This window comes from Phalangium opilio, unplaced genomic scaffold (genome assembly GCF_054372755.1).
Source record: "Phalangium opilio isolate 3A_F unplaced genomic scaffold, DU_Popi_V2 ptg000013l_1, whole genome shotgun sequence".
Taxonomy (NCBI): domain Eukaryota; kingdom Metazoa; phylum Arthropoda; class Arachnida; order Opiliones; family Phalangiidae; genus Phalangium; species Phalangium opilio.
The window spans coordinates 12,761,924-12,789,349 of record NW_028324148.1 but is presented as its reverse complement, the minus strand read 5'-3'; the positions used below and the strand labels follow the sequence as shown (position 1 = coordinate 12,789,349).

Below are 27,426 nucleotides of genomic sequence, written 5' to 3'. Positions count from 1 at the left end.
GTACGGTCAACAAAGTACTGACTGACGCTCCCAGGCTTGGAGGAGAGAGGGATGTAGTCGCAACCTCCATATCTATAACGCAACCTCTGTACCCCCGTCTACGGCAACGAAGCCCTCCCACTCCCAGCATCCTCAGCGTTTCGGTGACTCGGTTAGGTAGTTCTGTACGTAAACGTCGAGTGTCTTAAAAAAGAAGCTAGCTTTCATACAAACACAATGGCGCTACGCGGCAGCAATTTTCAATCGCCTACAAAAAGGTAGGGGCGTGCACAAGGTAAACTGGGAGACTTTAATTGCCACGGATCACCCATCACCATACGACTCCACATCACCTCTCTCGTCCCTGCTCCAAGCTCTGATAAAAATAGATCCTTAGCGTCCCTACATTCACAGAGGGCTTTTAAACTCCCGTGCCTATATATAGTTTCAAGAAATCAGGAGTAAAATCATAAATGAAAAAGTTATAAAAATTATCAGTCATTTATTATCAAATAACTACACAATCTTCTTGATAAAATGTAACAAAATTAATAAAGCCTATTTCTATTAATAAATTATTTTTTAATGGTGTGATTTAACAGTCTTTGCTTCTCGTTAAGTCCATTCTTTTCTGAATGCTTATTTTCATTCGATTTTTCCTGGACTGTGGCCCAAGGCTGTACATCGGCAGAACCGAATATTAGGAATACAATTAAACCTGCTAATTGAACACTAGCCGCCACAAAGACAACAATCAGCCATCTTTCTGGTGTCACCTGAAATACACAATACGTCTTATAGTTCGTGTAGAGACTGCTCTAAAATCTAGTCACTCTAGACTTGCACATGTGACATGTGACATTCACTTCAGTTAAATATAAAATATCAATTACATCATCGTTGATAATGCTTCCTGTGAACATGGGTGACAAAAATCCTACAGTAGCGGTAATCGTGTTCTTGAATCCGCTTAAGACCCCACTGTATTGAGGTGCCATGTCAAAAAGAACGACTAATGATCCACCACTGTTTAGAGCCACGAAAAGCTTCGTAGCCAACATGAAGAAAAATACGACATTCATGTTGCAGCCACCCAACAATGGAATACTAATGTAAGATAAGATGCTCCCAACAAACGCTGAAATATTTAAAGAAAGAAACATTGAGCAACTGTATGTCTTCGTAAATTATTTCGTCGCGCGTACCAACTGTGCAGAAAAGCTTTCTGATCGTATTTATCTTCATGTTAAATTTTCGCATTATGAAATAGCCATTGTTCCACCAACAAACGTGCCAACAATATTTGACACATAGTTGATTCCCATAATTAGGCCATTCTGTTAGTTTAATGAGAATTTTTTTGCATTTATGATGATTTTTATCATTAACCCCCCCCCCTCCCTTAAAAATTCATTATCAGGGTGTCCTGTGGATTTTCTTGGGTGTCAAAACCTCCCTGGTACCACCTATTTACAAGTCTTGTTTCAATCCCGTTTATCTTCGACAGGTTAACTTACGTATTCAATGGGTAATCGCATGACAGTCTCTAGATAGATCGGCATGGACATAATAAACGTGTACACGAACCAAAGATTGCCAAAGGTGCAAATGATCAAAGCCCAAAATGGAATCGAAAAAAATATGGCTTTCCATGGAATTTTAACAATTTCCTGTAAAAGGGTTAGGAAAATTTATAAATTATCAAAATATTTTAAACGAACACTCATTACCGTAGTGGTGCTCTGCGACAGCTTTATGTAATTGAACTCCTTTTTGGATATAGTTGGGTGCAAGTCTGGCGTGCTATGCACGAATATCACCCAGAAGAAAAACCATACGCAGCCAAACACTCCGACAACGTAGAAAATGGCTGCCCAACCTCCACGACTGGGTGAACTTGAGAGGAAGCCAGTTAAGATATTGGCCAAGACGCTACCAATATATGTTCCAGTTGTAATTAAGCTGACGAATGTGCCTCTTTCGTTCACTGGTGCCCAACGCGCCATCAACTGTGAAATTGCCGGTTGCGCCGCACCCTAGTGGAAGATGCGAGTGCTTTCTATTTCCAGAAATTTGATATACATTAGGAAATCATACTTCAGCCATTCCAGAGATGAATCTAAGAGTGAATATGAATGGGACACCAGCTCGGGCGGCTAAAGGTGTCATACACGAAAAGATTGACATCAGGAAGATACCTCCTCCATATACGCATTTTCCACCAAATCGAGACGCCAAGTATCCGCCCAAAAGATGAGTTATGACATTCCCGTAAGAGTTGGCTCCTAATATTATACCTTGAGTGTAAGGGTCCCAGTTGAATTCACCCTAAGGCAAAGAAAATCACATTAGTCTGGCCATCCCTTCATAGATAAAACTTAGATTATTATTACATATTATTATTATTATATTATTTATAAAATTGTTTTTAATGAATATCATTTACGAGGTTCAATGCCACGTTTTTTGACATTGGAAAATTTGATAAAGTATAAGCATATAAAGCGTTCATTAAATTTATTATCAAAATGTTGTGTACGTGAGTTAAATAATAAATACATTTATAACTAAAATAAGAGTTTAATGATAATGATATACGAGGATGATCAGGTACAAAAGTAGTGTTGCTCATAAGCTCCGGAACAAGAATGCCCGTTTTCCAAGACTCTCTCATGAAACTTGGGGAAGGTAGTTTGGGGCGCCATAAGCGGTTAACAGTGGAACTAACTAGCGGGAGTTTTGAATATATCTTTGTAGGGACACTACAATACCTTCCTTTTTGTTTGTTTACAATAATGAGTTAAGATAATATTGATATTACACGTAAGTTACAATTTGTTCAGTGACATATTTCAGTTAAACTAACTAGCGGGGGTTTTGAATATATCTTTGTAGGGACACTACAATACCTTCCTTTTTGTTTGTTTACAATAGTGAGTTAAGATAATATTGATATTACATGTAAGTTACAATTTGTTCAGTGACATATTTCAGTTATTCAGGTACCGAGCAGGTACGCGTTTTTGTCTTGTGGCTTTTGTGGTAGCTATAGATTCTGATGGTCTTTCTTCTGTCGTTGGGGATACGACCCCCTTGTGTACTTGCCTGATCTGAGGCATGGCGTCATGTTGTGTGTCATGGTCAGGGACAGTGTTATGCCGAGGGCCGTGTGATGTCCTGACGGGAGGTGGATTGGGTGGAGTCTTCGGCTTTTCCTTGAATGCGGAATCCCCTATATCGAATTCCACTTCCGACGATTCTGTGGTTCCAATTTCCATATCATAAGCAGACCGAGGACGTATTTGGTTTTTGTGACGGCGTATTTCGTCTTGTGGTGTTCTCACGGTATACACGGTTTTTCCGATTATATCGCTAATGGTACCGGCAAACCATTTTTCCCCCTTTCCGAAATTGCAAGCGATAACGTCGTCGTGAAGTGCGAAGTTGCGGCTCGTGGGAGGTGGCGATTGTCCATTGGAAGTAGGTGGCATGGCCGCATGTTCCTGACAGGTGGGACATGTTGCGGACAGGTGCTCAATATCGCGGTCGATATGTGGCCACCAAAACATAGCAGCGATTTTCGGATCGGCATTCAGAACAGTGTGTATTTGTTCAGCGTGTTGGTTGATTGAGGGGAGGATTTGTAATTCCGAGTACAACCATTTCCGTCCGCATAAATTTGGCTTGTTACCTTGGACAACAAGGATAGGTAGACTGGCCTCTCGTGTTCCAAAGGATACTTGGACGTTTGTCTGGCCTATGACTTGGATCGCATCGCCCGTATATGATTCAAGTGTTCGGGAGAATGGGCGAACATTCTGTTCGCTACCGATGAGCTTGAAATCCTGTGCGGATATCATCGTGTACCCGGACCCGTTGTCGAGTTCAAATGTCATTGGTTTACCATTAACGGTCAACGTTATCACCTCCGGAGGGGGAACAGTCTCATCAGGCGATGGAGCTGTGTCGATATTGTGTATGGTATGCGATGTGGGTGAAGGAGGCTCAAGCGCCACTTTAATGTGATACACGTCTACATCATACTCGTTAAGTGCCACGGGCTCGAGATTGCCATGGTATAAGGTTACGTCATATTCATCCGGTTCCACGTGCTCGGAATTTCCATCGGGTGCGATGTCACCTATATGATTCGATCTCGGTGGACGAGATCTTGATTGATGAGGGTAGTTTTTCTTCATAGGAAGAGTTGGATTTAGACAGGCTCTCGCTAGATGGCCTGTACGATTGCATCGCCCGCATATAGCATTAATATAGGGACACACCGAACCCCTGTGGTTGTCGTTTTTACACCGAAGACAACAACTGAAGTCGGGAATTGGTTTTCCATCCCTCTGGTTGCTTTGTCGTGGTCTCAGGTTCGGGTGAGGGTTGTCATTGTGAAGGGCGTTGCTGTTGCCGTTGTTTTGCCTGTTAGAACGTCCTTGTTGCTCAGATTCGTTGTGCTCAGGGTGTTCCCGAGGAGTATGCATATGTGCAACCCTAAGGTCAATATCTCCATTCCTCATTTCACCAAGACTGCGTTTGGCATTCTCCATGGCTACGAGAAGTGTGGTGGCTCGTGCCAGCGTAACCACTTTCTTTTCCTCCTCTTCGGCTATGAGTTTTTGTTGCATCACGTCATTATTGATGCCAAAAATGATTTTGTCAACAATCATTTCATCTGGTTTATCGAACTTGCAGTTTTCCGATAGAGATTGAAGAGCCGATATGTAGGTTTCCACTGATTCACCTTGTTGGCGGTCACGGCGATGGAAACGAAGGCGTGCTATGCATCGTAGAGGCGTGGGGTTGAAATGTTTGTTCAATGCAGCTACCAAGTCCTCATAGGATTTCGCGCTGATTTTATCCGGCCGAAGTCTATTTCGAAGAAGCGTGTAAGTTTCGGGGCTTAAAATTGTTTGTAAGACCGCCTTTTTAGTATCCGTGTCCTCGATCTTATTCGCCTTATAATATGCGTCTAATCGTTCGGAATACTGCTCCCATGATTCTTGTTCGTTATCGAATATGTTTAATTTACCGATGATGCCTGTCGTTGCCATGTCTATATGCGGCGATTTCCGATAGCTCCTTTGTAGTTGAATATTGGTTGGGCGATTTCCCAAGTGTTGCTGGTTGAGTGGGACGATAGTTCCACGTTCTGGGCTCGGTGTAAACTTGTTAGGCCCGTATATGCGGCGATTTCCGATATAGCTCCTGTGTAGTTGAATGTTGGTTGGGCGATTTCCCAAGTGTTGCTGGTTGAATGGGACGATATTTCCACGTTCTGGGCTCGGTGTAAACTTGTTAGGCCCGTATATGCGGCGATTTCCGATATAGCTCCTGTGTAGTTGAATGTTGGTTTGTTGTGACCAAGGCCCGTTTATCGCGTATGGGTCGACCGTACTTTTATCGTAAAGCGCGTAAGGATAATTGGTCCCCGGCGAAATATCCGTGATGTCCGTGATGTATAGGCCGTTTATTTACGAAAATTAGTCCGCGAAAGTTCGTAGTTCAGTCACCGTGTCTGATGAATTGCGATTCTTGTTCCTAGCCGACGGTCGTCTAAGCCTCGTCCGCGTGGTCGTATAGATGATCTCGTCCAAAAAAGTTATTTTAAAACGATATTTTTAAGTTACTTGCGTTGGTGTTGAGATCCCATCTCCGTCGCCATTTGTTGTGTACGTGGTAGGATTTTACTTTACCTACCTAACCCAACCAACACTTGATTCTGACTAATTAGGCCACGGGGAGTTCGAAAAAAATAGTGAAAAAATTCTAAACCCGCCGCAAGTTGGTGAAAAAAATTTTTGAAAATTTGAAAATTGCAAGTACTTACCGCCATTAAGACCGCTACGCGCCTAAACGCATTCTGCCCTCGATCTTGAAAAACTACCCGGGGGGGTAATAATAAGGACTCGCGACGGAAATCAAGGAGCACATACTGCGGAAATATAGCTATGAAATTTTAAACACCCACTGAAACATTTAGAATTCTCATACCAGGATAGAAAAATATTTGAAGTGAGCTCCAATTTTAAAAATAAACAACGATATTTTGCTAAATTGCGTAGATTATTTCGGAAGTAAATAAAGATAAACAATAATATTTTGGAAAAGGTGTAACATTATTTGGGAAGTAAATAAAGATAAACAATAATATTTTGGAAAAGGTGTAACATTATTTGGGAAGTAAATGAAGATAAACCACAATATTTTGGAAAAGGCGTAACATTATTTGGGAAATAAATGAAGATAAACCACAATATTTTGGAAAAGGCATAATATTTTTTGGGAAATAAATGAAGGCATAGAATGATATTTTGGAAAAGACGTAACATTATTTGGGAAGTAAATGAAGATAAACCGCAATATTTTGGAAAAGGCGTAATATTATTTGGGAAGTAAATATAGATAAACAATAATATTTTGGAAAAGGCGTAACATTATTTGGGAAGTAAATAAAGATAAACAATAATATTTTGGAAAAGGCGTAACATTATTTGGGAAGTAAATGAAGGTAAAGCACAATATTTTGGAAAAGGCATAATATTGTTTGTTAAGTAAATGAAGATAATTAGCAATATTTTTGAAAAGGCGGCGAATTATTGGGAAGCAAATGGTGGTGATCAACAATATTTTAAAAAGGCTTCAATATGTTGGAAGAAAGTGTATGTTAAAAATTATACACTACTAACTGCAAAACTGTTTATACCGATGGCTATGCAGTAAAGTGTGGCACTTAGCGTTACCCGAGAAACACCACTTGGAGGTGGCCACACGTCGTTTCTCATGAGGAGTTTTGATAAGGCAGGCCCCCTTGCCTACTGCCGCTACAATCCAACCGGGAGTTTTGATAAGGCAGGCCCCTTGCCTACTGCCGCTATAATCCAACCGGGAGTTTTGATAAGGCAGGCCCCTTGCCTACTGCCGCTATAATCCAACCGGGAGTTTTTATAAGGCAGGCCCCTTGCCTACTGCCGCTATAATCCAACCGGGGAGTTTTGATAAGGCAGGCCCCTTGCCTACTGCCAAAAACTAAGAAAACGTTGCCTTATTCGTCAGTGAATTCGGCAGTGTTTTCTTCGTTTTGGCCAGCAATTAAAAATGCTGGTTCTGTCTCGGGATCGAGAGTAGCCAGCTCTTCCTCCGAGACCCCGATTTCAATTAATTCAAGGCCTTTTTTGCCCGGTCCAGGGTAGCAAGCCTTTACGTCTTCCAAGAACCGAGCAAAATTGGTTCCAGGAGGAAGCCAGTTTCCATCCTGGTCCTTGAAAAATAGGCATCGGTACCAATAAGAAGCCATATAGCTACTTAATGACCTGTCTGTTCTGTGGGACTTAATGGCATCCTTCACGTGTCTATTTCGGTTCTCGATGTTGTTCGTATGGGCGCGAGAATCTTCCGAGTTGACAAACTCGTACTTATGAAGCACGGTAAGGTGCTCCCGAAAGCCCATTAACGTACAATTCATGTACATAGGGGCTCCGTCAGACACGATGATGGACCCAGGGGCTATATATTTTGCCATTTGCGTCCACAGAACAGCACGGGACTTATTTTTCACTTTCAAAAATAGACCATCTTTTGTATCCCGGCAATAAATTCCAAAGATACAAATGGTTTCCCCGGCTAACTCCGCCCCTCGGTTGTATTTGCGAGTATGAAGGTAGGTTTCGTCCACCTCCACAAACAGTCCTGGTCCTCCAATCTGAACTTTGTCGGCCCTATTAGAAATGACAATCTCCGTTACCTCACGACACATGGAAAAATAATCCACAACTGTTCGTGAGGAACATTCACTATGGGTTGTAGCGTCAGTGACGCTCATTTTACAAACCCAAAGGAAAACGAGGAAAAGATTGTCGGTAACCGACAAATTTTGATTATAAAACCATGTGTTTTTGGAGGGGACGAAAGCCTTCACACACTCGGAAACCAAATGATCGGGAACCTTTTTCTTCAATGCCCTTAAAGCCTTTCGCTTGTTGGCTCGAGATTGCCCAGTGGAACATCGGATTACGTATCCAAACCGACTTTGGTTGTTAAACACCCCCACAAGAAATCCATCGATAATTCCATCGTCGGATTTATTTCCGCAAGTACAAGCGATCTTTCTTTCATTGAAAGAAGTAACGCTTGGAACCAAGTCCAATGAAATCACCAGAGTTTTAGCGTCCCTTTCAGATTTGGCCCTTAACTCTTCGTTCATACATGGAAAAAATCCACCCCAATTTTTTAACGAAATACTGTGGAAAAACTGTTCCGCAGTTTCAAAATTAGGGTTTTCAAAAGTTGGATTTTCCATTTTTGAAAATAGGCCAGCCACAAAACCAAATGCTTCCCACCAAAAATGTGTTTCTTCCCACCAGAAATGTCTCTTCCCACCAAAAATATCTCTTCCCAACAAAAATATCTCTTCCCAACAAAATAATGCCACAAAATTGAGTTTTATTAAACCTCTCGCTTAGCTCGCTCAAACGCGTCTGATGAGTAATAAAGAATTGTCTTAAAAGGTCACCTGTTACTTAAAAACGGTTCGCGCATGCGCGAACCGTTGCCATGGCAAAGAAGAAGGTTGCCACGTTACCATGACAACCATTGTGCCGGCGGTGGGTTTGGATGTTTTAAATCTAGAACAAAAATTCATTTTCTCCACGTGAAGTGAAATCCTAAGCTATCCGAACCAAAAACCTAACCGAACCTGCTTCTGCCCACAATAAAAGGTAGATTTAGATCTTTTTTTTTCAAACCATTTATTGAAAAGGATTAACGGTTTGTAAAAATAAAAATTATTTGAGATAAAGTTGATAATTATGGCTTTCAAAAGCAATCGCGTTGCAGCGATGCGAAGGTTGCTAAATGGAAAGGATGTATCTGATTTTAGCAGCGTTCCTGAACATATTGTGTGTGCTTTTTTTGACGAATGCACCATAGAGAAAGAAAGGTGTTACTGGAGTGGCCGATACAATGCCTACAACACGCGTATGTTGTACCGATGTGTAGCACAGAATCCACCAGAGGCGCTACATGTTAAGGTTGGTGCGTACGACTATAGCGCCTTCTATGGTGAAAATAATTTAAAAATATTCAAAGAAACTTTGAAATATTTTAGTACAAATTTTAGTACACAGATGGCAGCACTATATTACGCACCAACCCAAACTTAGGCTGCTCATGGAGCGTCCACTCGGCCACTCCAGTAAAATGCACATACGTAAAAAGAATGCAAGTTGTAGCATTCTGCATATTGAATGGAATATCGGAATACAATTTTTGGCGAATCATTCGTTGGAAAGATTGTTCAAGGCAGGACGAACGTAAGGTTGCAGATCTTTTCATTTACATGAAAAAACCGGAAAATCAGGGTAGATATTATTCATATGATATTCATTCAGGACTTATAAAATATTTGGATGGGGCTACTAGATATTTAGGTTCTCGAATTGAGTCATCTTAATTAATTTATTATTTACCGATTTTCACGAGATTTGGTGGAATTTCAGTAAATATATACGGCAGTAGGCAAGGGGACCTGCCTAAACAAAACTCCCCATGAGAAACGACGTGTGGCCACCTCCATGTGGTGTTTCTCGGGTAACGCTAAGTGCCACATTTTAAGCAAATATTATATAATTTTCCAAATAAGTGACCGCCTTTCCAAAATATGTTGTTTATCATCCCAAATAATGTTACGCCTTTTCCAAAATATTGTGGTTTATCTTCATTTACTTCCCAAATAATGTTACGCCTTTTCCAAAATATTGTTGTTTATCTTCATTTATTTCCCAAATAATGTTACGCCTTTTCCAAAATATTGTTGTTTATCTTCATTTATTTCCCAAATAATGTTACGCCTTTTCCAAAATATTGTGGTTTATCTTCATTTACTTCCCAAATAATGTTACACCTTTTCCAAAATATTATTGTTTATCTTTATTTACTTCCGAAATAATCTACGCAATTTAGCAAAATATCGTTGTTTATTTTTAAAATTGGAGCTCGCTTCAAATATTTTTCTATCCTGGTATGAGAATTCTAAATGTTTCAGTGGGTGTTTAAAATTTCATAGCTATATTTCCGCAGTATGTGCTCCTTGATTTCCGTCGCGAGTCCTTATTATTACCCCCCCGGGTAGTTTTTCAAGATCGAGGGCAGAATGCGTTTAGGCGCGTAGCGGTCTTAATGGCGGTAAGTACATGCAATTTTCAAATTTTCAAAAATTTTTTTGACCAACTTGCGGCGGGTTAAGAATTTTTTCACTATTTTTTCCGAACTCCCCGTGGCCTAATTAGTCAGAATCAAGTGTTGGTTGGGTTAGGTAGGTAAAGTAAAATCTTACCGTGTACGTGAGTTAAATAATAAATACATTTATAACTAAAATAAGAGTTTAATGATAATGATATACGAGGATGATCAGGTACAAAAGTAGTGTTGCTCATAAGCTCCGGAACAAGAATGCCCGTTTTCCAAGACTCTCTCATGAAACTTGGGGAAGGTAGTTTGGGGCGCCATAAGCGGTTAACAGTGGAACTAACTAGCGGGAGTTTTGAATATATCTTTGTAGGGACACTACATATTTTTTTTAATAGAATATTAAACAATTTACATCTTTTTGGGTCAAACTAATAGCCCCAGATACATTTAAAAAGAACGCATGCTCTGAAAATAAAAGGACCAAAGTACAGAGGGCGATTTTGAGTCGAAAATGTCTATAACATTTTGCCGTGATTGACATTTAGTTTTCTTCTTAATTTTAAGTGGCTATACGACAAAATGTCATAGAACATTTTCGACTCAAAAATTGTCCGTAGAACTTACTGTACTTCGGTTCTTCTATAAATTTCACACCACCCTATATACATTGGTAATACTTGTAAACGATCAAATCAACATACTCTAGAGGTTGAATGCTTGACGCTGGTATCAGATCTATTATCAGGTTTGCTCAAACATTCGTCGGATATTTTCGTTTCCTTGACCCAGACGTCTTGATTGACCATCGCTACGATGGCCAAATTCATTGACGAATTTAAACTTGAAAATGCCATTAAACCCCAAAACGAGAAGAAAACGAATATCCATCTTTTTCCGATCATTTTGAAGAGCTTTCTAACAAAGCGTTTAACGATTGAACATTATTTATTGTAACAATCACTAGGCATCGATAAACAAAAAAGGTTATCAACCGTAAACCCTTCGATTACGCAAAAAAATTGGTGATTGGACAAATCATCATGGAATAGAGTTAGAAACTGCCTGACTCGAAACAAAAAACTGATGATAATTCCCTATTTTTTGCTACAATTTTATTACATAATTTTAACATTAGAAGAAAATACCCGAATGATTACCAACTAAGAGCTTCTCAGGAAATTTTAGCATATTGACAATTTTGAGTCCAACAGCTTGATAGTAGTATAAGTTCATAAGATATGTTCCATAAGTTTGTCACTGGTTACTGAGAGCTTCTCACGAAGTCACGTGGGTGAAACGTCATAGATTCTTGTCAATCGACGCCTGATGAGGCGCTGTCAAAGACTAAATAGGAAGATGGACTCAAAACCGAGTGTTGTCAATCCTCGCCTCGTTCTCTAACTAGCTCTCAGTAAGTCTCTTGCATTACAAAGTATAGGAAGTGTCATACTTATGGAAAAAAACTTATAATCTTATGATAATAGTCGGCCTAAATTTTCAAACTAAACAAGTATTCTATTCCACCGTTAATCTTCCGCGATCCAATTTCTTATCAGTCGGACTTAATATGTGGCTTTTTGCTTCAATTTACAAAAATTCGAAATTATCACATCAATTTTATTTTTATTTAAGAGCTTTTATCTTCATTATCTGAAACATGTATTTTGTGAGTAAATATAGGTCCTGTCTACTCTAGGAACAGAATTTTTTTTCTTACAAATGAATTGATCACCCTTTCTCTTGAATTTGATAATACTTTAAGAATTCTGTTCCATATGCTCTGATAAAGCATCCAAGTATATTGATGATACTGATGTGAGAAATGAAAATCGTGAAGTTATTTATTATCAATAAGTGAAAGTAGTTTCTGCGTTCTCCTTTATCATAATGAGTTACTAGGTTGTTTGTTATCACAAGATTTAACCATAAGTCACCAGGTTTTAAGACGGAGCACCATCTGTTAAATCAGAGCGCCATCTGGATCAAAAGAACATCTACGTGCCGCGCATTTTCTAGGCAACAAGCACGGAATAGGGACTTGGCAGAACTACGTCATGCGCTAAGATACCAGGCGGAGGTGTTTAAATAACTTTCATTCTGTAGAAAGAACATACAATAATGGCGCTGGGGGATGGAGCTAAACCCGAATTTCGAAGTCCCTATTGGTTTTTGACTTCCCGACCATTTTTACAGAAAGGAAAGTGGCCGCCATAGGGAAGGGACGAATCCGTGACGTCATAGGCGTTATTTTGGTCAGGGAGAAGTTTTTCAACGCCATTTTTTTTTAAGTGAAGGCGTTTGGTTTGTCGAGTTTTAATTTCTTAAAATGTATAATCCCGAAGAATTTGTTGAAAAACTTTGTCTTCATCGTTATCTATATGATAAATTTGAAGGTTTTTACAAAGACAATAAAGTTAAACAAAATCGACGCGTTGCTATTGGTGCAATTTCAACTTTGGTCTCCACATTGGTGCTCGCGCTCTTTCAAATTGTTTCAGTGAAAACGGTTTTTCGTCGTTTTTTCCGTAGAATTTTCCGCAAAATTATGCCGATATTTTTTAAGATTCCGTGAATTTTGTCGGTGAAACGTGAAAGGAAAATACCATGTTTAAAGACGCGTTGCACTATGGTATTGGAGTACCGCTGATATATTTTATAACTCTTTATAACTCTTAGCAACAACAAAGAGATCTTTCAAAAGGTAAAGTTGTTGCGGGGCGGAGAAAAGACACTATTTTGGGAAATAGCCATTTTGGGTCGTGATTTAGAAATTAAACTATTGTTCATAAACGTATATAGTTAGGCCTAGTTATCTGTAAGGTCTTTATCTGCTTTAGATAGAGCCCATTGAAAGTTTGCTTCCTATATACAAATCCTAGATAGCGGGCCACTGCAGATGTTCAAAATGAATCGTCTACTTATTTGACTTCGCTTTCCATTGGTCCCTAGCATTAATGTTCGTTAATTTAGGAACCTGAATGAGGATTGAAAGAAACTAGGTCCATGTATTCTTGGTCTTGATCCTTTTTCTAATGAAACGCGTGCAGAATTCAATGATGAAGCAAATAATTGCGATAATGTTCAATATTGAATATAACACGAAACACCCAACAGCTTCACTTAGGTCTAGAACAATTTGACTTTCTTTAGGAAATGACCAAGATATTTTGTCCCATTTATATTTGATTTTCTTAATTTCAATCTCGAAGCACTGCGTTTCAAACGTTCTGTACAATCTAAAATAAAATGAATGAGCCTGCATTAAACTAAGCTCATTATTCAAAGTAAAATGGTTTATAAGCTTATTACACTCTCTTTCGACAAAGCTTATTTTAATCTCTCTTACTTAGTCTTTAGTTGATTTATTTTTGGCATGTTCATTTTGGTGCTTTATTTTTGGTTCATACTTTCTGTTTGATCATTTATTATGGCCAGTTATTTATTTATTTTTTTTGCTTTGTTTATTTTAATCTAATTTTTTGTTCTGTTAACCCTAGCCTATTTCAGCTAGCCTATTTATTTTTGACCGTTTATTTTAGTCTCTTTATCTTATTATTTTTATTTAGGTCAATATATTTCAAACTGTTTATTTTAGAACTACAACAAAATAGTCAAAGTATATATGTATATCAAAATGTCGCTTACCCTATATTGATCTTTTCCATGCAAGCATTGGAAACATGTTTGCTAAATGGTATTGACATGAGTTTTTCTAACATGGTTTCCTTGCTGAAGTAAATGAAGTCAGTCCCGAATTGAAACTCGTTCATGAATATTGATACTTCGAAGTTGTACAAAAAGGGATCGGAGAAAAAGAACGCGAAGTTCTTGGTGGTAGTAAGTTCCTTTAGTCTTATGAAGAATTCAGAAAGTTTAAAAGTCGATCCCAGTTTATCGATTCGATTACTAATTTCGATTGCGTATGATTCCGATGATTCCTGTTTTCGAAAGTAAAGTTTATTAAAGATTGATCAAATATAGTTAATTCTATGATGATTAAATTGATCGAGACTTATCGAAAAATTAACTACAAAACTAAGACAAATTGATCAAAAATTAACATGATCAAGCATTGATTGCTCCATCTCTCACTCTATTAATCGAAACCCGCGTAATTGTATATATTGGTCGAAGTCCTAAAGCTTGTTATTCTTTCTAGTTTGATCAGTTCGACCACGATTTGATGAAGTATAATTTGATTAGTTGTGCACAAACCTTTAGTCGGTTATAAATATAGTGATCATGTTCAATTATGGGCATCACATTCTTTTGTTTATGCAAATCATACAAATTATTGATAACTGAGTATGTCACTGGCATGTCGGACTTCTGCACATTCAACGTATAGTGTATGACAAAGAATGACATCAAAAGCCATGACCCGTACACAATTCGAATCCATAATTTCTTTACTTGACCATTAATATTGGGGGCTGTAAAGTAGAATACATTTTCTCAAGCTAAATTTCATTCTGAACTGAGAATGTTCACTTACCAAATAAAAATAAAGTCGGTAGCAAATTCCAAAGTACATGCAAAGTTAAAACGAATTTGTAACCGAGAGATGGTTGAGCCAAATGGAAATGGTAAAGTTTTTTAATTGTGGATACTTTTTCGGTCCTCTTTTTGCGGATCACGGGCAGATGATTTAATATTAGAAATGTCAATACCAATAGAAAGCTCAAACACAGCAAGAAAGCTACCTAATCGTAAAAAATTAAGATTTCCGTATTAGCTGGGTGCGGACCTCCTATGAGCAGGTCAAGGGTTAGACTTACATCGTTGGATAAGTTGAATAGCAAGCCGAACACTTTCTTGGGGCGAATTTTCGGGTTGATAGACATTAGCGTGACGCTCTCAAAGTAAAATCCTGTGCTGAACTTTGCATCGTTGTACCTTTCCGGTGTTGGCTCTGTGCCGTGCACGACCACGTCATATCCCTAAGATTTAATAAGGACGTGTCTAAATTTTGTGTTGCTTTGTGCTTTGAAACTGAGTACTTCATTATTGAGTAGATTCTGCCATACTGTCCAGTCTGAGTTCGCCAGGAAAATGAAATCTCTCGTAACACTAGCAAAACATGCCATCATTATTACACAGTGACTTAATTGTTGCTGCCCTTTATCATTTTCTTACTTCTTGTTGCATGTTTCCAGCAAGGAGCAAATATGATTCGACCATTTTTTATAAATTGGGGCCAAATTATACGGTGCCTATGTAGAAACAATTTCAATAAATAATATGGTCCTTCACAGGGAAACGTATTATCACAAGCTAATAATCCTCTTTAAGTGTCCCTCATTAGGTCTTTGGTGGAACGTCTCTTGCCCCCATCCTTTATTTCAGCACATAATGGGGGTGGCCTTAATCTCCTGGGTGTCTCTTTTTTGCTTGCTCTTGTATAGACATTTTGGGCAAGAAAATTTTAGAACGAAAACCTCTCCGGAAATCAACGAGAGTTTTTTAACACCTCTCGCGTTAAGAGTACACTAAACTGAGGGCTTGAAGTGTGGTAGTGTCTCATATAATTTATTACCAGGTTAGGGTGAGACCAATTATAGGCAGCAGGGGAAAATACTAGTCCTTTAAAGATCCACTTTAGACATAGAAACTTAGTGGTAGAATATCAATTTATGGTATTATGGATTCCCGACTAGGCTAAAAAGCAGGCTATCAAATTTTCGGTACACCGTGTGTTAAGAGGTGGCTTTAAATTGAGTTGGAGGAAGCTAGGTCACCTGATTTAAAGGAACTATAGCTATCCGGCGAATCCCGAGTGGTGGATTTGAAATTTCGCCCAAACGCAGAGGGGAGGGGGGGGCGAGAATCGAATTTCCCACACATTCACATCATTAGTCTCTAAAATAGTCTAACATCTTAAAGCAAAGCGTGACTCCGTTGTCGAACCTTAAAGACTGATTTCCCGCCGCGAAGCATGCTAAGCTTGGCAAGGGCTAGTTTTACCTCCATCGCGTGCACGAGTTTTAAAAGGTTGCCGCCTTTAACAAGGTAAAATTGGTATGTAATGATTTACCTAGCATACTTGTGGCGAAAAAGGAGCCCGCCTTTTCTTAAACTATTTTTTAAACACTTGAAACAAACCTTGGATAATTATAAAATAAAAGAAACTTACTTCAGCAATTTGCACTTTGGAATAATAAGATGAGTTTAGATTGCTCATATCCAGGCGACACTACTTCCTTTCCCATGAGATCTATTATTACGTATTCCTACACGTAAGCTTTCCCCTAAGCTTTAACAAGGGCGTTGAGATTCAACAAAAAATGGTTTTATATTTTCTGCTTTCGCAATTTTTGAGGAAATAACTACACTTTTAAACGCGGATTACATAATGATATTTACTGTTAGGAGCAAAAGAAATAATAAAAATCAAGCTTGCAAGAACCATTATAAATATTCGTAAAGCCTTTTTCCGTGTAAGTCGCTAATGGCCATGTTTTTGTATAAAAGTGTTTACACGTTCAAAGCAGCACTCCTATTTAGACCGTTACACAAACTGAAGCTGGCACAGTTTAGTTAACCAGCAGTTCTTTACTGAGGAAATATTGCAGGATTGCACTGCTAGCATTGTGTATTAAGGGCGGAAAAATGTAGTTCTACTGTTAAAGCATAGTTCATAACATTACTAAACTAAACAACGTTTCATTTTTATGCCCTAATAAACAAATTATGTTAAACTAGCTGTTACCCGCGGCGTCGCTCGCGTGTAATAAGAACTACCATCAAAATGATACAAAGAATGTGTTGATTTTACTGATGACTAATATTTTTGTAGCATCCTAGGAGCGAAGGCACTCGGCGTTGCCCGTCAGCCCGTCGGGACATTTTTTATTACTTTTCACGCGGACATTATCCCATAAAGAAGGGTTTTTTAGTTTTTGGCCGCCATTTAAAAAGATGGCAACAAATCGAACCCAAAAGAGCATTTAGTCTGTCTATAGGTTAAAGGAAACCCGTGTACTAAATATCTGTGAAATCGGTTGAAACGCGCGGACTTTGTTGCATAGAGAAGAGTTTTTACATTTCTGGGCGCCATTTTTTAAGATGGCGGCGGATTGCAAAAATCTTTCTTAGTACGCGCCTACTACTTATGAGTAACGTTCCTGCAAATTTTCAGCCTTCTAGGGCAAGCGGTTTGGGCTGGGCGTTGATTATCTGTCAGTCTGTCAGTCAGTCAGTCAGTCAGGACTTTGATTTATATAGATATAGATATCTCTTAATAAGAGGTATTATATAAGTTCGAAATTGAGGTTTTGATGATGGGAAAATTGTACGCTTTTGTCGTAACGAAAAACCATCGTATGCACGAGCAATTTGGTCGTTATGGATTCTAGTACATCAAAACCCCAGAAGTTAGGTTAGCATGTTGAACCGTTCGAAATTTGTGTAACCATCAAAGCATATTATAACTGTTGTAGAAGCAAACTGCGTTTCGCATCTATATTTGGAAATTGATTCAGTTTCTGTTCTCAAATATACGTCGCTTATACAGCGTGGCTTAGCTATTAGAGGAGAGGTAAACTTCTACAATAGTTTTTAATACATCACCCATGCAATTGAATTTAGAATATTTGATGGAAATTCTACATCATCAGTTCAGTTCAGTTGCATGAATGAAAGACATCGGTTCTCCTCAAATAACTAGGCCACCCTGTTTAGCATGGCGTTATATTGCTCAAAGAGGAATATTATATGCAGTCACGTTATAAGGGAGGTTTCTAAAAGGACTGTAAGAATTTATAGGGTATGTTCTTTGGACGTTTTCGAAAGTTGCTAATCGGATCGTCAACGAAGTAAATAGCTCGACGAGGTTCTTTCGTTGCGCATCCGTTTGCCTTGAAAAGAGTTTTAGCCCAGTACTTCTTGAAATTAATTTTATTATAGTGAAATTAGTTAAGTCTTCAGGAAACGCCATTTTAATCGAAACTGTACAACACACCAAAAACGAGTTCAACAACTTAGGACGTAACGTAGCCAAAATAAACATTATGCCCCAGGATAAATTACAGCTTTTTTCACTGTGACATAGTAGGGGTTTGAAATGAATCGTCTGTTTATTTGACTTCGCCTTCATTGGTTCAGAGAATTACTGTTCGTTAATTTATGGACATTAATGAGGATTCAAAGACACTAGCTCCATGGACGATTGGGCTTTATCCCGTTTCCAATGAAACGAGTCCAGAATTCGATGATGAAGCAAATAATGGCGATAATGTTTAACAATGAATATAACACGAAACACATAACCGCTTCACTTTGGTCTAGAACAATTTCACTTTCATTAGGAATTGACCAAGTTATTTTGTCCCATTTATATTTGATTTTCTTAATTTCAATTTCGAAGCATTGCGTTTCAAACGTTCTGTACAATCTGAAATAAAATGAATGCTGTATTAGATTATAGAAAATAGTTTTCTTGAAACGGAAAAAACTAGAGATATATCACATCACTGGTTATGGATCGCCATTCACCGTTCTTGTCACGGCTTCAAAGGGCAAAACGTTCACATGGCATCACAATTTATTCAAGCGGTTATATTATTATTTGGTGTTTCTTAGCTAGCACGGTATATTTTGAACCAACCACAATAGAGCCATAATAATAACGAAAGATCGCTTACCCGATATTGATTTTATCCATGCAAGTATCAGAAATATGTTTGCTAAATGGTATGGACATGAGTTTTTCTAACACGGTTTCCTCGCTGAAGTAAATAAAGTCAGTCCCAAAGCGAAAATCGTTCATGAATATTGATACTTCGAAGTTGTACAAAAATGGATCAGTGAAAAAATACACGAAGTTTTTGGTGGAAGTAAGTTCCTTAACTCTTGTAAAGAATTCTGGGAGTTTATAAGTCGATCCAAGTCTATTGATTCGATTACTAATTTCGATCGCCGATGATTCCGTTGATTCCTGTTTTCAAAAATCATGGATATTAAATCTTGATCAAATATAGTTAATTCTATCATGATTAAATTGATCGAGGCTTAAAAAATGTTTTTGTTCGTCAAGTTTACTGGTCACAAATATTTCATTTGTGATAAATTTTAACTTAATCACACATGAACACAACGAAATAATTTATGTTTTGATCGTCAAGTTTACCGCAATAAAATTTATCACAGTGTTCATTTGTGATCAATTCAAAATTTATCATTATTAAACTGATTTTATAACAAAAATGATGCTTTTGATAGTTAACTGCAATTAAATTTAGAGAAAATGATCAGGAATTAGTATAATCAATTTATGATTGTCCCTATAGACAAAATTTTCTTTATTACATTGTAATCGAATTGGGAGTGATTGAAAAATTACCATAAGTCTCAAAAAACGTTACCGCTTGTCTAATCCGTTCGACTTCGACCAACCAGTATTCAATCAGATAAACCATAACTGATCAAGTGAAATTTGAATCGTTTCACACATACCTTTAGTCGGGTATAAATATAGTGATCATGTTCAATGATAGGCACCACATCCTTTTGCTTATGTAAATCATACAAGTTATCGATGATTGCGTAGTTCACGGGCATATCGGACTTCTGCACACTCAGTACATAATGTATGACAAAGAATGACATCAAAAGCCATGATCCGTATACAATTCGAACCCATAATTTTTTTACTTGAGCGTTAATATTGGGGGCTTGAAAATTGACAAATTTTAAACAGATGAACACCTAGAAGGATGTATAAGAAATGAGAGAGACTGAAGAAGTTTACTCACGAAATAAAAATACTGTCGGTAGCAAATTCCAAAGGACTTGCAAAATTAAAAAGAAATAGTAACTGAAGGACGGTTTAGCCAAACGGATATAATAAAGCTTCGTAATCGTGGATGTTCTTGTAGTTTTTTTCATTCTCTTCCTGCATATCACGGGCAGATGGTTCAATACAAGAAACGACAATACCAATAGAAAGCAGAAACACAACAAGAGAGTTACCTATTTGTAGAAAAAAAATGATAATAATCTGTGTTACTAAAATCAAAAGTTTATTATGCTGTGACCAGCGTTGGCGATTGGCCTAATATTTTCCAATAGCTCCCTTTTCTATTTCACATGGGGTTAAAAGTTGTTTCCCTTTCTAAAGTCGAGAGTTGATGAGAGTAGAGAGATAAATTCTAAATTAGAATTTGAAAAACATTCCCTCTCCCTCTGCCTGCATGTTGCCTGGACCTATTTTACCAGAATGTTTTCCCTGTCCCCCTTGCTCTTTTACTGGCTGTCAAAAAATGGCGACGTCCCTTCAAGCATGTCAGAACATTTTATTAGGCGCTGCACCTAGATGAGGGGCCTGATCAGCGCCCCCAATTGTCGTCCATCACATTGGCATAAAGCTATCATACTCTCGATAAGTATCATGGGTCTAAAGGATATTTACTATGAGGAAGTTTCGGTTTTTAAAATTATAGCACGGCAAGAGTTAAACTAATAAACTTACGCCGTTTGATACGTTGAATAGCAAGCCGAACACTTTCTTAAGTTGTTTTTTCGGATTGATAGACATCAGCGTGACCCTCTCAAAGTAAAATCCAGTGCAGAATTTGGCATCATTGTATTTTTCGGGTGTTGGCTCTGTACCGTGCACAACCACGTCATAACCCTAAGGTTTAATAATAACATGTGTACACTTTAAAATGTATTGTGTTTTAAAACGAATTACATCATCGAGTAGATTTCGCCATACTGTCCAGTCTGAGTTTGGCATGAAAATGTAATCTTTCGTAACACTAACAAAATATGCCGTAATTATTACGCTACAAACTTATAAAAAACTATTTTTGCGGACAAATACTTGAAAAAGAATAAAGTAAGTGGACAAAACAGATTGGAAAAAGTAACACCATGAATCTATAAAACAATGAATACCCCTTCTAACCTCTCGATTTGATTGAGGAGTTTTGAGTAGTTCAAAAACTAATCATAAGGCAGGAGGAGGGCGCCCCCGGAGATAGAAGAACTAGAGAGCTTCTGAGCTAGGGCCATCAGCTCCTGCCTGACGGTATTTACTAGAGATTTTTTTAACGCGTTATGTTTCGAGATTAGACGGGGTATTCCCTGTGTATAGTCATTGCTCTAATGGATTCATGATAAAACATTTGAACTGTTCAGTTTTCAAGACATAAATATAAAAAATTATATAAGATGTTTTCATAAACATTCAGTTTGCGAAAAACGTTTATCTTAAAATTTGTGCATTATTTAGTAAAGAGTACATGTAACATGAATGGGCTTGCTGCCCTTAATCAATTCCTTACGTCTTGTTGCACGATTCCAGTAAGGAACAAATATAATTGGACCATTTTTCATAAATAGGTGCCAGCTTGCATGTTGGCTACGTAAAACAAAGCCAGTAAATAGTTATGTTTCTTTATATCGAAACGGTAAACACTTGTGCTCCGTCGTGCATACCCTCCTACTCACGGTGAACATAGCGCCATAGCCTATTTTTGGATAACTAAAAGCCATGTTCAACCGCGGTGAGGGTATATAAGGGAACGGAAACATTGCACGGTTGTTTTAAAAAATGTCTTTGGGACGTTTTTAAACATGTCTAACATTTTTAAACATTTCAAAAGTATTTTTCAGGGATTGGAAAAAAATATAACAAACATACTTCACTAATTTGAACTTTGGAATAGAGAGACGAGTTTAGACTCCTCATTCTCAGGCTACACCAAGGGACCCAGTGTAATCAATCGATGTACACTGTAAATTTGACTGTACTACAGTGATTACGCGTAATCTTTCAAACTCCTGCCGTTGATAATGTTAAAATAATTACTAGTGATCCGTAAGCGGTGAACAGGAAATCTGAGATAGCATTTGAATTAAAGTACGCATAAAAGGATTTTATTTTTTGCTACCTGGAATTTTGACGGAATAACTTGACCTCGAACGCAGATTATATTATTATTATATTTACTGTAACACACAGTAAAATATACCAAAATCAATCGTTAAGAGAACCATTATGTATATTTGGTAACTGTTTTTCCGTGTACGTTTCGGACAATCGTATTTAAGTATAAAGAATAAAAGTGTTTGTACGTTCAAAGCCATATTTACACTCCTATTTAGACAGTTACACAAACTGAAGGTTAGGTTTAGTTAACCCACAGTTGTTATTTAGAAAATATTGAAGGCTGTAGTCTCGTTAATAAACGATAGTTCAGGTTCGCGAATATACGGTCTTAACAATAAAATTTTTTAAAACATTTGTTATTGAAAGATATAATAATATTAAATTAATGTAATGCAAAAAGAATGTTAAAGTATCATTCCTTTTAACTTATAGATGATAGGAAACTTGGCGTTTTTGTCGACACAAAACAACGCTACAAGATCTTTAGGATACTAGTATCAATGACACTAAAATTAGGGTAGTATGTTAAACCGCGTGAAATTTGTGTAACAATCGAAGCATAATATAACCATTGTGAAGGAAAGTACGTTTCACGCCTGTATTTGGAAATTGATTCCTTCTTTGTTGTACAGAAATGAAGGGTGTTTTTGAAAGGCCTGTCAATAACTATTTTACCCCGTTACTTAGAAATGGTCTATTTTTATTTTATTTTTTTTTTCGCATAACGCGCTCTTGTCGCAGCCAAAGAAAAATTCATCGCAAACACCGAGCCGGGAGAGGCCAGAGAGGAGAGAAAGAGGGAGAGAGAATCAGTATAGGCAGCCGTGATCCATGCGTGGTGAAAACGGGGGTAAATCTAGGGTACACCGCGGTGCCTATGCGCTGCTTTCTCGCGCACAGTTGAGGTAGGGGATGACAGAGATAAGGCGAGGAGGTCAATGCCCCATGCGCAAAGGACTAAAACTAAACGACGAAACGTACCGAAAATTGTTTTTACTACCCCCCTATTTTCCCATTTTTCGGCGGATTTTATAAAGCGCGTTTCTATCTCCCATTCTCCCTCTTTCTCTCCTCTCTGGAGAGGCCACTGATGTTAACTTCGGTGAATGCCATAAGCTTCTGATAATAAGCGTTTTGATAGTATCTGTTTTTATCATCTGTTTTATTTTTAAAATGACTTCGCCTACAAATATTACGTGCAGTAAAAAATAATTGTCTTGCATTTTTCGTTCAATACAATTTATTTAAAAAGCTTAAATAGTTTCACAACCCAGTCGACAAATGGGTAAAACAAAACTAATTAAATATTTTATCACGTGGTTGAGTGAGTAAACCACCTACTCCAACGACTTAATGCGAGTAAAACTGCCAAAGACACATTTAAAATAGCGAACACATAATATAAATAGTTGTAAGTTCCATGAACATCTCGGAACAGTCCTAAAAGAAAGTTTATTTGAATTTAAGTTTAAGTCGTATAGTGTTAACAAAGAACTAAACCCAAGAACGAGTTACATTTTTCAATTATCTCTCCTTAAAAGAGTTAACGATCAATCAAATTCTAATTAGCGCAGCTTCCGTTTTTCCGTCATGATCAAGTGCAGATCTGCTCGTTGATACATAGAAGCCCTTCTATCAAGGTCGATCATTAAGTGACTTATAATTGATTGGAAACACGATTCCCGTATCTAAATTTATATTTATCAAATCTAGAACCTGCTATAAGCGATTAATGAAGTGATTTCTAATCTGTTCTATTTCCAAGGTAGCCTTGCCCCTACCACGAGCTAATCTCAAATTACGTAACGCAGAAGGTAACAATCAAGAAGACCTCCACACATTTACGTAACAAACACTGCTAACCCTCCTGTATACTACAATTTTGAGAATAAAAAGCTTTTTCGTCTAATTTCCTCTAAAAAGAGTGGGAAAATAGGCGAAACTATACTAAAGGGTAACATTTTCTATGACTCTATACTACACTAACAATTAGTATCATTAATTGAAACCCGTTACCTTCCTGTCCATGTTACGTAATTTGTGAATAGTCTACAATCCTTCACACCAATTTATCCATTGTTTCCAAACCTTTATATTGATAACGTTTAACTTGTACTCGGGCTTAATGCTCTGTTTCAATACATTGTTTCTTATAGATACTTACCAATCAGAATTGGTAATCCCAATTGTAGTATTCCGTGCGTTCCCGAAATTAATCCGTACACAATAGCAATCCTAGATGTCCCTAGCGTCGCAATAATTGGAGCGTGACACGCGGCACCAACCGCGTAACATAAACTGTACAAGAAAGATATCGCGACATAAACGTATCCCCAACTTATTGTCAAGAATAGAAAGCTCAGTGCTGCTATCAAGGAACTGAACAATATAATCGTTTCTTCGTAACACAAACGACTGTCAATCAGCATTGCAATCGGAATTCTAATTACGTCCGCGAAAGCCATAATCTCAAAGATGTATTTATTGAGGTTATTAACGTTAATGTCACGGCCGTAATCAACTATGGTAGTTCGAAAAGCCGAGTTAGATGACATTAAAATGATAGTGAAAATTCCGATTATGTAGAGTCGTTTTTGGACCAGTAAACTCTTCAGAATAGATATTAAACCTTCTTGAGTTACCTTCGTTGGCTTCTCAGATGCCAGTTCTAAGAATAAAGTTTTAAGAAATATCGTAGTTTTAAAAGATACAGAAAATAGTATTATCAGAAGTGAGATGAGACCAGAAGTACTGAGCTAACCAAATTCTTCACTCGGCGAAAGTGAATATTCTTGATAACAAACGAACGGTTAGCCCTCTGGTGGCGGTTTCAGAATTTCCCCTCCAAAACGTGAGACGCTCGCGGTGGTAGACGGCCGAACTAGATTCAAGGAGCCGGGTCCGTGTTCCGCCGCTTTAGGTTGAGGGGAAGGGGGTAGGAAAGGTTTTTGGAACTAGACCAATTTTTTCTCTCTAGCGTAAGCGCGATTGAAGCGGCGTAAAATCCTCAAATTTGTTCACTAGTGCCAGGATCTATTACCAATGCTAGAGCCCTTCACTTCTAGTCTCATCTCACTTCTGGTATTATTCATAAGGAAGTTAACAAATAAACTTGAATTGCAAAACCAATGCAAAACGAAATGAACGGTACTCAAAGAAACCACCAATAGAACAGAAAAGTACAGAATAAATATAGAGGAATAAAAATAAATAAAATACCTCATCGTGAGGCAAACGAATAAAGCAAAATAGCAAAGCAAAGAAAAACTATTAGGCAGTCAAAGAACCACTGATAGACAGAAACGTACTACAGAAACTACGTACGTGTCAATGGTAACGCTTCACCAGCTTCGTTACTAATTGGATTAGATTGACGTGACCGTATTATCAAGGCCAGTACAAAGGCCTGACAATAAATGGCTGCGTGAATAAACCACGAAGATTCTAAACCGTATTCTTCAGCCGCTATTCTTATAATGGATGGAAGGGTAAGGCTCGAGACGGTATAGAAAAATGAAACTATCATTAACGCCTTGGCTCGGTGTCTCTGGAAGTGTGAGGACACTACTTGCACAACAACCGGCAAAGAAAAACTACCAGCGAAACCTAGCAACGAAAAATAATTATAAATTTTGAATATCATAATAATTGATAAAGTTCAAGTCTCTCCAATTCATCTTCTCCCTTCGTCCCTTGTGACGAACATGTTTCACCATAAGTATTCGTCGAATCAATGCTTACCCCTTATGGACATACAAATTGTTAGCCAAGTGATTGGGTCGGTCAGAGGATTGAAGACGGACATGCACGAGCCAAGCACTCCGAGGAATACCATCAATATCAAAGTATTACGCTCTTTTAATTTGTAAAGTACTGGACCACTTAGAATACCTGTAAACAAAATTAATCTTCATACATTATTATACGTCGGTTACCGTTTAAAGTTATTAATTATTTCTATTAAGAAATCATTCATAATTTTCTTAATTATGTTGAAAGAGTTACATATCAATCCAAATCAAACACTACTATTGTTAGCTTCGAGATTTAACGAGCACACTAGAAAAGGCAGCCTGCCAGCCAGCAGGTGCCAGACTAATACTTTTCCAGCTCTAAAGAAGGCAAAAGTAAAAACGAAAAAACATTGCAGGACACTTACGGGATATAAACTGAACCGACGTTAATGTGTTAATTGGATACGAAGCTTGTTGCTTAGATACGTCATAACGATCCTGAACCAATACAAATAGAGCTCCGGAAGTTAGATAAAAACCACCAACAATGGTACAATATAAACATCCACAGATCGCTATAAACCAAGAAAATGACGAGTCGACCTGCGAATTTCTTTGCAAGACAAATTTCAATAGCCCCATCCCTAATGGAATCCACTTTCAATTTAAGACATAAGACATCAAAATGCAACTAGTTCAGCATCGATGTTATCTATCCGGTAATTTAATACACGAATTGTGGACCATAATTTGAAGGGTTAATTCACTCTGGAAAACTTTGCACTCCGATTTTTATCTACATCTATATAAGACAAAGTTCTGATTTCCAGACTGACTTATAATCAACGCTCAGCCCAAACCGCTTTACCTAGACGCCTGAAATTTTACAGGGACGTTACTAGTAAGCACGCACTATGAAATATTTTTCCAATCCACCGCCATCTTGAAAAATGGCGGCCAGAAATGTAAAAAAAAACCTATATAAAATAATGTCAACGCGTTTCCACTATTTTCCCTCATATTTAGTACACTGGTTGCCTATATCGTATTGTTTCGTCACATACCCACTTGGTAGCAATAAAACTTCATTTAAGGAGTGATTAACCCCTCAGTTTTCATATAGAATAAATAGCAATCGGATCATATCTGCGATATTATATTAACCAAAACACTGCATAATCCTATCTTAAACGACCTTGCTTTTCATAAAAACCCTTCTTTCACAGACAGTTTCCTTGAAATCACTATTATATCACTACACAGTAAAAGCGAAATGTTTTACGAAAAAACATAAAAAGAAAACTCTCGATATATACGTCTTATGTTTCGAGAATTATCTATTGCGATTAAAATAATCTTTGGAGAGAAATTTTCAATGCCTTATGAATCAATGCCTGTCGCGAGTTACAGAAGCTAATTGCTAATACAGTTACGATGTCATTAGCTTGACAAACGGCGGGCTGAAGGATTTTCCGAGAAAAACGAGATTACCGGCAACCAACTTCTTAGTTGTCAACACAAACAAACAGAAGCTTATAACCTACACCGAAGTTCACACCAGAAGTCTCTCCCAGATCGGCGCTGGCAAGGAATTTTTCTATCGCTGCGATCACAGCGCCCTTATGC

The 27,426-nt window shown here is 37.8% G+C and overlaps 4 protein-coding genes across 4 annotated transcripts; all 4 read right to left on the bottom strand.

Annotated features, from left to right (window-relative positions):
* Positions 1-461: 461 nt before the first annotated feature.
* LOC149709263 (sialin-like) lies at positions 462-11,574 on the bottom strand. Its single transcript, XM_089863971.1, has 7 exons — positions 10,875-11,574; positions 2,077-2,307; positions 1,710-2,015; positions 1,497-1,649; positions 1,185-1,380; positions 873-1,117; positions 462-755 (listed from the first exon to the last, which is right to left on the bottom strand). The coding sequence occupies exons 1-7, from the start codon at positions 11,073-11,075 to the stop codon at positions 555-557; spliced, it is 1,533 nt and encodes a 510-aa protein (XP_089720097.1). The 5' UTR covers positions 11,076-11,574; the 3' UTR covers positions 462-554.
* A 114-nt stretch (positions 11,575-11,688) lies between these two features.
* LOC149709262 (uncharacterized) lies at positions 11,689-14,719 on the bottom strand. Its single transcript, XM_089863963.1, has 4 exons — positions 14,389-14,719; positions 13,819-14,111; positions 13,294-13,409; positions 11,689-11,753 (listed from the first exon to the last, which is right to left on the bottom strand). The coding sequence occupies exons 1-4, from the start codon at positions 14,539-14,541 to the stop codon at positions 11,689-11,691; spliced, it is 627 nt and encodes a 208-aa protein (XP_089720089.1). The 5' UTR covers positions 14,542-14,719.
* A 3,422-nt stretch (positions 14,720-18,141) lies between these two features.
* On the bottom strand, positions 18,142-21,091 carry LOC149709261 (uncharacterized). The gene is made up of 7 exons (XM_089863465.1): positions 21,080-21,091; positions 20,864-20,930; positions 20,642-20,803; positions 19,926-20,142; positions 19,627-19,844; positions 18,816-19,108; positions 18,142-18,565 (listed from the first exon to the last, which is right to left on the bottom strand). The coding sequence occupies exons 2-7, from the start codon at positions 20,906-20,908 to the stop codon at positions 18,325-18,327; spliced, it is 1,176 nt and encodes a 391-aa protein (XP_089719591.1). The 5' UTR covers positions 20,909-20,930; positions 21,080-21,091; the 3' UTR covers positions 18,142-18,324.
* Positions 21,092-23,227: 2,136 nt separating this feature from the next.
* LOC149709260 (uncharacterized) lies at positions 23,228-26,003 on the bottom strand. Its single transcript, XM_089863457.1, has 4 exons — positions 25,808-26,003; positions 25,391-25,672; positions 24,231-24,734; positions 23,228-23,506 (listed from the first exon to the last, which is right to left on the bottom strand). The coding sequence occupies exons 1-4, from the start codon at positions 25,899-25,901 to the stop codon at positions 23,379-23,381; spliced, it is 1,008 nt and encodes a 335-aa protein (XP_089719583.1). The 5' UTR covers positions 25,902-26,003; the 3' UTR covers positions 23,228-23,378.
* Positions 26,004-27,426: the final 1,423 nt, after the last annotated feature.